Genomic DNA, 10484 nt, shown 5'->3' with positions numbered 1-10484 from the left:
TCAAGAATTAGAATTATTCGGTGACTCAAAAAAACGGTACGGTCAAATATTCTGTCAAAAATTCGCAATACGGCAATTATGCGGTGTTTAATTAATACGTATTTTAAACGTTTGGTTGAAAAAATTAAAAAGTCAAAAAATCGTAATATTATGTTAGTAAATATTAATAATAGTTGTCATTCTTTACAAGATAACAAACATATCCAAGCAATTTAGCTACGAAATTATTGAAACTAATTGAACGGTCCACATAGGTGTCTTCAGTTATTTGTTCTTGGATTGAAATTACATTTCAAACTTCAAAATACACACACCATGTCATGACAACATTTAAATTTTCCCAAAAATATATAAGCAAAAAAATTGGATTAATTTATCACTAAGAATGTAAGAATGGGGGACTTAAAGTAAGAGTGAGAACATAAAGTACATAAAAAAAAATAACAAAAGTGCAACCGAATTTTCATTATTATTTTTTATTATTATTATTTTTTAGCCGAATTTTTGCCAAAAACCGTATTATACGTTCTAAGACAAAAAATCGCGAATTATTCCGAATCTTTCAAACATTCGGAAGTATTATACGTATTGCACTTCAAAAATTCGATTCGCGAATAATTCGACAAATTGCTAACAAGGACTACAACTATATAGCTATAAAAACTCGAAATTTTTTGTCGCTTTGAGCACAAATAATACGAATAAGTAAAGTTTTTTTTTTTTTTTTTTGGCCAAGTGAGCGAGCTCAGAATTGTATTAAGTATGGGAAAAGGGTAAGAGATTACAAGAGTTTAAGTGTAAAATAAAGAAAAGGGGAAAAGATGTCAGCATCATACAATGATGAAGTGTAGAAGACATAGTTGTTGCTCTCTTTGCCACCTGATCTGCAGAATAAGTAAAAGTATGATCTGCACATACTCACGAAGTTACGATATTTTTTTGCAAAACTGGATTTACGTGTAGCAGATTGAAGAAGTTTCCAATGTCGAATGATATCTCATAAACATTTCAAAAACTTGTCCTAGCTAGCACAAAGAATGCAGTGTAAATATACTTATGCCTTGCGATCAAGATCACACCACACTAGTGCACCTGGTTTAATTGAGCTTGTTATTCATGAACCAGATTAGCTTTATAGGAGTATTATTCTATTCAATGTTCTAATTTGGTTTTCTTTCCTTCTTGTTTTTCTAAGTGTACAAAGACGATGTTGAAGAAATGGATATGGATCGGATATGGAGATAGGATGTCCAACAGATGTGAAACATGCCACACACATAGGATGGGATGGCTCTGCAACTACTAACCCTTTGATGGGATGGGATGAATTAAGAGCTCCTGAACTTCTCTCACTCCCCACTTACTCTTTAAGGCAATTTGAGATTTTGAGCTAGCCATGGCTTCACAAGCTGATTCACCTGTAAATACTGGTTCTTCTAAAGTGTGCTGAAATTATGATGATGATGATGATTATGATTATGATTATGATTATGATAACTTGTGTGTAATTGAGCTAGTAACTATTTTGAACCTTTTTTTACTTGACATGATGACAAATTGGCAATGATTAGGATATATACCTTTTTTTCGGTCATAGCTAATGATATATACACACTGATTAGATACACATTATTGTTTTATAACGAAATACTTGCAGCAGGCTTCTCCGCGAATCCGTGATATCTCACTAGAAAGTTGAAAATCTTTTTTTGTATGGGATCAAGTAGATAAACGATGCTCTCTGTGTCATCAATTTCACTGTTTTGAAACCAGTAAGGGCCATAATAATCGCCGAGTTAGAAAAAATAATACTCATTCCTGTCATGCATTTACAAGGCAATTTGCGAAAAGAGAATAGAGGACCAAACATCCTTCAGATTTAAAGGTAGTAATACAGTGACTATGGATTAGACTAGACTACTTTTCAACTAATCTAGAAGAACTTTTCATGGTCTATACTCTATACTGTACAAACAACTATGGAAGAGAGTAAAGGATCTGAGGCTCCAACAATTTCAGCACCCCTGGTTCTAACGTCCAGCAGAAAATTCAATGCGGCCTGCGTAATGATCTCACCAGGGAACAATACTGGAATCCCCGGTGGATATGGACATATCAGCTCCCCGCATACCTCCCCTGGGCTATCTCTTATGCTTACAGTCCTCTTCTTAGCAAAGAATGCTTCCCTGGGATTCATGCTCATATTAATATCTCTGAAGGGTGCACATTCAACGCCCTCAACCTTTGCCTCTGCAGTATTCCTTGCAAATGTTCTAGATAGATTCTCCAATCCAGAAATAAGCCTTAGAACATGATCCCTTCTTGTACCCAAGTTGATGGCAAATGTAAGAGAACAAGTCCCCACAAGCTCAGGAATTATTCCATGGCCACGAAACAAAATATCATCCGCTTTGTAACCAGATAGGGCGAGCATCTGTACACCAATAGTAATCCGCAAGGGATCAATTGCCGTAAAACTGGAAAAAATTGGAAGTTCAAGTAGAGAAATACCATGGATCCTCTTGATTAACCTTTTTGCTTCAAGAGCTAGGACCATAGTCTCATTGAAAATGGTTTCAGGTTTCTTACTTAATTGAGCTCTAGCTGCATCCAATGAGGCAAGAAGAAGATAACTAGGACTGGTGCTTTGAAGTACCTGAAGGCATCGGCATATCTTCTCTCTATCTATAATATCTCCAGACATGTGTAACATAGATGATTGAGTAAGAGAACACAAAACCTTGTGGGTGGACTGCACAGCCAGATCAGCACCTTGCTCAAGAGCAGAACATGGTAGCTCACGATGAAATCTAAAGTGAGCTCCATGTGCCTCATCAACTATCATGGGAATCCCATGAGAATGACATAGCATTGCTATCTTGCTCAAATCACTGCAGATTCCATGATATGTAGGAGAAGTTACTAGTACAGCAGCAGCTTTGCGACCTTCCATCTCCAACTCCCTTAATGCTATTTCCACCTGGGATGGTGTCACCCCACCGGCAATATCCCAATCTGAGTTGTACTCAGGCATAATGTACTTAGGTACTGCACCAGATAGAACCATAGCAGATATGGCTGATATGTGTGAATTCCGAGGGAGGATGAGCAAGTCTCCAGGTGAACAAGTAGCCATGATAGCTGCCTGGACACCACATGTGCTGCCTCCGACTAGAAACCATGTCTCAGATGATCCAAAAAGCTTTGCCGCTTCCTTTTGTGCGTCTAATATGGAACCTTTCGGAGAGAAGAGATTGTCAAGCTCTGGAAGTTCAGGTAGGTCGTGAAGAAATGGTTTTGTCCCAATGAGGTGTGTCAATGAAGACGGTGCAGCTTGTCCTCTATTATGCCCTGGGAAGTAAAAAGATGCAGTATCTTGTTCGGCAGAAGCTTTTAGTGCACTAACTAATGGAGGGGCACCTTGATTTTGACAACTGTCAATTGGAATTTCCGAATCAGTGATACTTTGTGTGCTCCTTATGGACCCTTTACTCTCAGTTTCTATCTCTCTGACGGTTCCTTCCTGATAACATGTAGAAGAGTTAACAGCTTTACACTTGCAACCACTTGATTTTCCACAAGGGGATGAAAAATGAGTCCGAAAAAGAAACAAAAGCTCAGTCTTTAAATTCTGTGAGTATTTTCAATGCCCAGAGATAAAGATAGTAGATTTTGTTCTTACGATGCTTCTAGTTGTGTAACTTCATATAAATTATATTATCAAGTCTAGAATCTAGCCGTATGTGATTTCCACATACACTACCGCATGTTCTGTTCAACGTCACCCATAGTCTCCAAAGAGGTAACAAAAGTCCAAATGTATAAGAAAGCTTCACAATAAAATAAAGGAATGCATACAGCATACCGTAGTTACACGTGTGCTGAAGCTCCGAAAACATTTGACACAACGCAGACGATCAGCTGAAACATTTGAAGGAAATCCCTGCACCCAATTGATTCAAGGAACATATTAGAGTGATGGGTTTATCGAAATGAATAAGAAAGAAAGTGCAAATGGTGATTTTTTTCCTAGTCCTACTTACCATTTCCAGTGGAGATAAGGCGGATGCCATTGTCGCACCCGGTTTAGTTTTTTTTTTTTTACACTAGAAGCCTGACATATCGGACCATTTGTTGATATTTACTGAAAAAGAATAATATCAGTTCCTGGAATTATGAAACGCACCGGGTCCGAATCCAAAGTAGGGTCCGTCATGCTACTGAAGAATCCCTTCCAAGCTTCGACTTTAAAATCTATGATCTTGATGAAAGACTTTCAAGCAACAGCAACAACAAAGAAGTTTAAGTACATTCTGCTTATCTCGAAAATAATCCCACTTTCCAAAGTTTGTAGTGGACGACAGTGCCAAGACATCTGAATACGTAACTTTTTTGCTTTATCTACAAATTGTTTCTAGTCGCTTACATAGTTACATTCTCTCGTGACTACATGAATCGCTTTGACGCAGATAATATAGTTGTGGCATTCAAATTGTTGATAAAGGAGCTTAAGCTAGAACTAGTTGATCTTGGGTCAGCCAATCTCCGTGCAAAATTAGGTGATATTATTTCACAAGAATCTAATGACAAAGTGTACACAGGGTACTGAAGATGCTAAAAATTGTGTTTAAAGTATTTACTGCTACTGATGGCTGGTGGTACTTCTGTTGTTGTTAATCACACTTCACCTGAGTTCCTCTATCGGAATTCGGGGATGTTACTTCTGTGGCTGACTGTGTTCCTGACTTCCTGGGTTCTTCAGTAGAGCGTGATGCTTTTAATTGTCAGCTTGTTGAGAAGCATGGCGCTCTTCTTCCTGATGGATTATCTCTTGTCAGCGTGGTGATGCTTGAAAGCGCTTTTCCTCTTGTTCTCGATGATGTTCTTTCTATGCATTCCATTCGCCCGGAGCACTAATTCTAAATGGCCTAGTAATGGTCTATGGCTTGTCGGGGCAATATTCTCTGGTATATTCTACAAGTTGAGTATTTAGAAAAGTATATTGCTAGTGCTGAGGGTTTCGTTCATGATCTAGTCTCAATTCTCAAATGAGAAATGCCTTGGCTTTTAAGTGCAAAGGCGTTATTTGTTATTTCTGCTGATGAGGTTGCTGAGTTAGAACGTGATATTGAATCTATCTATGTGTGGCCATGTGGTAGCTCTCTGGTGCTTTCGATATATCTTGTCTTATCTCATTTTAACGCTGAGAATTTTTATATAAGTTTTGTGTTTACTGTTTAGTTTTTACTGATTTTGGCAATAATGCAGTAAGATAAATATAAAATGGTTCCAAAACATCAATGAAAAATAAGTAAAAAACTGTGTCTAAATTAAGTCCAGCAAGACATTGAAACTCAACTCCTCCAGCATCTAAAGGGGGGCAGGTTTAACCAAAATTAATACTATGTGTGATCATCTTTAACTAATATATCTGCAGGAACTAAGATTGCTATAAACGGACCTGATTCTCCTGGAGCACACACATTATGGAATAATAAGAAAGCAGGCGTGTACATCTGGCTAACATTTATGCAGAGAAGTTATTGATAGAGTACCCACCAAAATGAAAGGGTGATCTAAAACCTAAATTCACGCCCCATCTTCAAATCTTCCCTTCCATTCTCTCTCTATTTAACACATGTCCCAACAGGGTCGCATTGTGACCTTCTGTTTTGTTTAGTAAAACAATTAACCTTCAAGGAGGATATCAAAAGAATACATGAAGAAGTAGTTGTCCATTTCTGAACACCAAAGCTCATTCATAATTTTCTGACATGTAGAGCTTACTTTTTTACCTAACAAATTCCATGACCATAATGCCATAACAATATTCAGTGCGAACATAAATGTGATTTTAATATGCAAATGCTCCATTACCTACGAGCGAGGCTAATAGATCCAACCAAAGTTCATTCTTAAACTAAAGTTTAACTTTCCTATCTCTTTGGCCTGCCTTTTGTTACAGAAAATCCATCTGAATAAACTTAGTTGATGTAAAAAGATTTTTCGGACCATGACACACCATTTGTGTAATCACCTACTAAATGGTGCAACACTGAGTAGAGCTATAAGCCAAGATTAGTACAGGATAGAAATAATTCAGAAACTTCACATAAGAATCAAACTTATTTCACGACTCCACCACATTTACCAGCTAGTATAGGGTTTCATTGCCAGTTTAGGATTTAAGATATCTAAAGTAGGAACTTCAGTTCCTGGTTCTTTGTTAAGGAAGGTAGAGACTTTGTTAAGGAAGGTAGAGACGAAACAAACCTCCACAGGAGACGATGTATAAAGGAAAACATCAACACTAAACACTGAAAAGTTCACAAGCACACTGAAAAGTTCCTGGACCAAATTCTCATATCGTAGCTGGTAGTCAAATCCTTAGAAAAACCATAAGATGAAAAGTTCACAAGCACATCTGATATCATGGAGTCTCAAAAATTGAAGGAAGTAGCAACAACATCTGATATGAACAAAAAATAAAAATAAAAATGAAAAAATAAATATTGATGTTCCATGCATCTCTCAAGTACTGAACTTTTCAATGCAATCAGTAATAAGTCCAAAAACTACAACAGAACATTCTTATGGGAGGCTCAAATACAACTATGCAAAGAAAACTACACCAGTAATAAACTTGCTACAGTGAAACCTAAAAGAACCGGCCTTTTTTGTGCGGTAAAGGTCAGTAATTAAATTTAGATAGTAAACACATATGAGTATTAAATTTGTACTCATCGGATCGTCATAAGAGCAAGTTCAATGGGGGGCTATATGGGCTGCTAAAGGCAAATATAGCACCCCAACCACAAAAATGTCATTCTCTAAAAGGGTCTTAAATTTGGGAGGAGTAGAAAACCAAGCCAAAGTTAAGACCTTCGCTAGCAGCTGCCATAATGAGTTTGGGAGACGGAAGGCATAGTTTTCGATCCGTGTGTTAGATTCGACAGACGGTAGAAAAAAAATTCAACTTAAGTTCCAAAAAATAATGGACGGACGGCGTAAAACTATGTCGTCCGTATCATTTAACACTTTAAAAAATGCGATTGGATAGGTTTTTTATTTCGGGATGCCAAATTTGGCTGGGCAAGCTAAAAAGCCTATGTGACACCTTTTAGCAGCCCAATTTAGTAACTCTCCATTGGACTTGCTCTAATGAGCTTACTGAGGTGATCTGTCAGCTATAGCCTATATGCCTTGCATTCAAACTTCTAGGTCTGGAAATTTAGAGTAATGAGTTTGTCCTTAGTACTAGTTATAATATATGGACGACTCTTTAGACATATTAGACACAAAATTAGAAGATTGAATGTATGTAAAATGACCTTATGGTTAAACTAACTAGGAAAGACATGGTAAAAGGTATCTTGATATCATCTGCTAAGTTTGATTACGCTTGGAAGATGGAAACATACCAATTGGTAAGGGCAAATATAGGTAGCTTTTACTACGGGTTTTCCACTTCTGTACCAAATGTTTTCCGCCCTTCACAAAAAAGAGACAAGAAAGGTTGCTATTTTCCAATGAACTAATAATAATAAATAAATAAATAACCAAGGTGAGGCCTATTTTTTCAATTGAAATTACCATTTAACTTGTAAGGTCTACAAAAGTTCCTTCTTCCCCAGACAAAGAAAAATAGGAGATTTCATCATTAGCACATGTTTAATTAGCTGGAAATGGACTATATCCTCATTCAAATCATGTTATTGCAATGTGGTTTAAATGTAAAAATAAATAAAAAATAAATAAAGCACACCAAGACTTGCCTTGAGGTTTGCCTCAAAAGCTCGTGGAAAAATGTGTGAGAGCTATACTAGTTGAAGAGGATTATCCCTCACACTAATGAGGTGCACGCCTTGCTACTTACATAAAAGGATTACCCCTCACCGCACACAAATGAGGTGTAACCCGTGCTACTTAAGCCTCAAGGCTTCCCCATCACACTAGTTAGGTGCACCCCTTGCTACTTACGCCTCTAGGCTTGTTGTGGCTAAAACCTCAGAGAAACCTTTTTTGATAAACTGTTTTTTCGATCTTTATATAAATTCTTCCAGACTTATACTTTCTAATTTTCTGACAACATATTATCCAAGGAATATAAATGTTTCAATAGGGTGAGGCTAATTCGAAAAAGATTCCCCGTTTATAAATTTTAATTAACAACATGCTTCTTCATAGAGTTCACAGAATAACGCCTTCAAAGCATTGTAAGTGCCAGGTATTTTAGTTATTTCCTAATGCTATTCTCACTTTTTATTTTTATTTTCTTTTCCTAAACTTATCCTTTCAAATTTTCAAAACACTTCAACCTTGGCACACTTATGGTTCTCTTATCATCGTCCACTTACAATATATTCAGGGATGAGGGTGCAGGTATGAGCCGCAATTCGTACAGTCCTGTGCACTTGTGTTTATTCTAAAAAAGTTACTATTGCAGACAGACAATACATTTACCTTTAGGACAGATCTCTAAAATCATTATAAGTATATGAGAAAAATATTAACAAATGAGCTATATATTCCACTGAAGGGCTTTGTGTTAGCTAACTCATTGAACTGATAATAATAGCTAACTAATTAAACTATCATCAGATACTCGAATAACTTTAAATTCCACCTAACTCCTAAGATCATGATCTAAGGTTTCACTAAAATAGAGAAAAAATAAAAATTGGACAAATATAGAGGGGGTTTGATGTTGTTCATGTATAGAAATCGTATGATAACCTAAACTAATAGCCTAATACATAGCACAAATTGATGTATGTTGTAACAGTGGTTCTGCTTTCTTGATAGAAACAAACAAACAAACAATATATAAAAATAAAAAGTCTCAAACCGGATTATATATATATAAATATAAAAACAGTATGCATTTTTGTTTTGCTAGAAAGGGTAATTGTATTGCTATTAGCAAAAGAATGTCAAATAGTATGCATAAGATGACCTTACTTTGGGTTGTGGAGAGCATAAATCGTATGACAACGAGGGAGAGCACGCATGTAAACACTCATGAATCCATATTTGCATGAACGCCGACTCGCGTGCTCTCTCTCGTTGTCAACCAGATTAAACCAATCTTAGCTAGCAAGAACCAAAAGACGACTAATTAGCCGCCGCTCCATTTCTTTCATTTCTGCATGACCAAAGTAGCTACGTTATAAGATCTACTACATCAAAAAAAAACTCAAAACTAGATCCATAACCTGATCACCAAATCAAACAAGAATTTATACATCTCACTAGAAACCCTAATATTAACCTAATTACACTAAATCAAGGATGTAACCAATGGTCAAGAGTGTGTAACAGTAGCACACCTCTTATTTTCTTTTCCGAATGGAGCCTTGACGAGGTACTTTTTTTCTTTTAAAGTTTTATATTAATTGTTCAAGGACAAAGATAAGATTGGAGATAAGGTAATGAATTACAAAGGACTAATGCTGATGATTATGATTAGTACTATTTCTCATTTAGCGTCCCATTGACGATCTGACACGTTGATTTTATGGTATTTACCTTAAGTTGGTCAAATACTCGACCTTTTAATTACCTCTATTGGATCTATTTCCATCACATAATTTTGCCTTTTACTCGTGTCCTTGTGTCGGGAAACGTGTCGAGGACTCACTGGTGTACTGTATCCACTAGTGTGTAGGGTCCACGTGTGACTGTGGAATGACTTCCGTGTAGTTAAGGGCACCCTTGATGTCCTTTTGTGTAGAAGGACAGACTTGATTACTTCCGATTTCTTCAACATCCGACATCCCCCACCCAAAGAAGTTGGTACTTAGTCGCACTTAAGTAAAGTACTGGCTCCTGTATCTATGTGTTATAAGCAATGTTTTGAGAACCGAACCGGTAATCGAACCGATTTTTGTTGAAATGGTTCAATCATGATTTAACTCAATCGGACCGAATATTTACTTAGCAAAATTTTAATAATTATAATAATAAAATAAATAAATATATATATATGTTTTAATTAAATACTAGATAACTGTAAGGCTGTGGGGGCGTGAGCGGAGGTAGAGAAGAGAAAGGGATAGATGAGTTTGTGGTAGGGAGAGAGAGAGGGAGATTGAGGCTGTGTAAATCACTTTTAGATTGTGAGAACAATTTGGATGAGAGATTGGGAGAGGTTGAATGCAAAGGAAAAATGAGAGAAGAGATGGGGTACGGTCAGACACAAAGTAAGGGTTATTTAGGAATACGGCCAGACACATGGGAGAGTGACACGTATAAAATGGTTTTTTGTAAGAGTGTTAAATAGTGACCTCAATAGTTCGCTCACGTTCACGGATTAATTGGTATTATAAATCAAAATGAATTGTTTGTACAAAAAGTTATAGTTTAAGATTTTGGAATCTCTAAAATTCCGACAAATCTAAAAACCGATATTCTAACTCTTATTCCGTTATATTTAGAATATATTTTGAAATCGGATTTATAAATTTCTCAAAAAATTGAAATAT

General features: G+C 36.4%; 1 protein-coding gene and 1 long non-coding RNA gene across 6 annotated transcripts; one reads left to right on the top strand and one right to left on the bottom strand.

The window, feature by feature from the left end:
* Positions 1 to 749: 749 nt before the first annotated feature.
* LOC147474142 (uncharacterized) lies at positions 750 to 1508 on the top strand. The gene is made up of 2 exons (XR_015210105.1): positions 750 to 1044; positions 1196 to 1508. It is a non-coding gene; the product is annotated as an uncharacterized LOC147474142 (long non-coding RNA).
* A 288-nt stretch (positions 1509 to 1796) lies between these two features.
* Positions 1797 to 9462, bottom strand: LOC147474141 (uncharacterized). Of its 5 annotated transcripts, none has more exons than XM_086586614.1 (7): positions 9330 to 9462; positions 8962 to 9145; positions 7422 to 7491; positions 4044 to 6469; positions 3866 to 3943; positions 2512 to 3523; positions 1797 to 2434 (listed from the first exon to the last, which is right to left on the bottom strand). In XM_086586614.1, the coding sequence occupies exons 4-7, from the start codon at positions 4071 to 4073 to the stop codon at positions 2403 to 2405; spliced, it is 1152 nt and encodes a 383-aa protein (XP_086442740.1). In that variant the 5' UTR covers positions 4074 to 6469; positions 7422 to 7491; positions 8962 to 9145; positions 9330 to 9462; the 3' UTR covers positions 1797 to 2402. The 5 variants fall into 5 exon arrangements, with proteins under 5 accessions (XP_086442740.1, XP_086442736.1, XP_086442738.1 ...); XM_086586610.1 differs by having other exon boundaries at positions 1797 to 3523; positions 4044 to 4114; positions 4187 to 6469; positions 9330 to 9460; XM_086586612.1 differs by lacking the exon at positions 7422 to 7491 and having other exon boundaries at positions 1797 to 3523; positions 9330 to 9460.
* Between the last annotated feature and the right edge of the window lie 1022 nt (positions 9463 to 10484).

Source organism: Coptis chinensis, unplaced genomic scaffold (assembly GCF_015680905.1).
Source record: "Coptis chinensis isolate HL-2020 unplaced genomic scaffold, ASM1568090v1 utg1343_pilon_pilon, whole genome shotgun sequence".
Classification (NCBI taxonomy): domain Eukaryota; kingdom Viridiplantae; phylum Streptophyta; class Magnoliopsida; order Ranunculales; family Ranunculaceae; genus Coptis; species Coptis chinensis.
This window is presented reverse-complemented; position numbering and strand designations above follow the sequence as displayed.

What these genes read in the sequence shown, in the direction of transcription:
- LOC147474141 (XM_086586610.1), bottom strand. Translation starts at nt 4,073, where the DNA reads ATGGCATCCGCCTTATCTCCACTGGAAATG. An exon ending in CCTTATCTCCACTGGAAATG is followed by an intron (nt 3,944 to 4,043) that starts GTAAGTAGGACT and finishes AATTGGGTGCAG; the next exon opens with GGATTTCCTTCAAATGTTTC. An exon ending in TCAGCACACGTGTAACTACG is followed by an intron (nt 3,524 to 3,865) that starts GTATGCTGTATG and finishes ACATGTTATCAG; the next exon opens with GAAGGAACCGTCAGAGAGAT.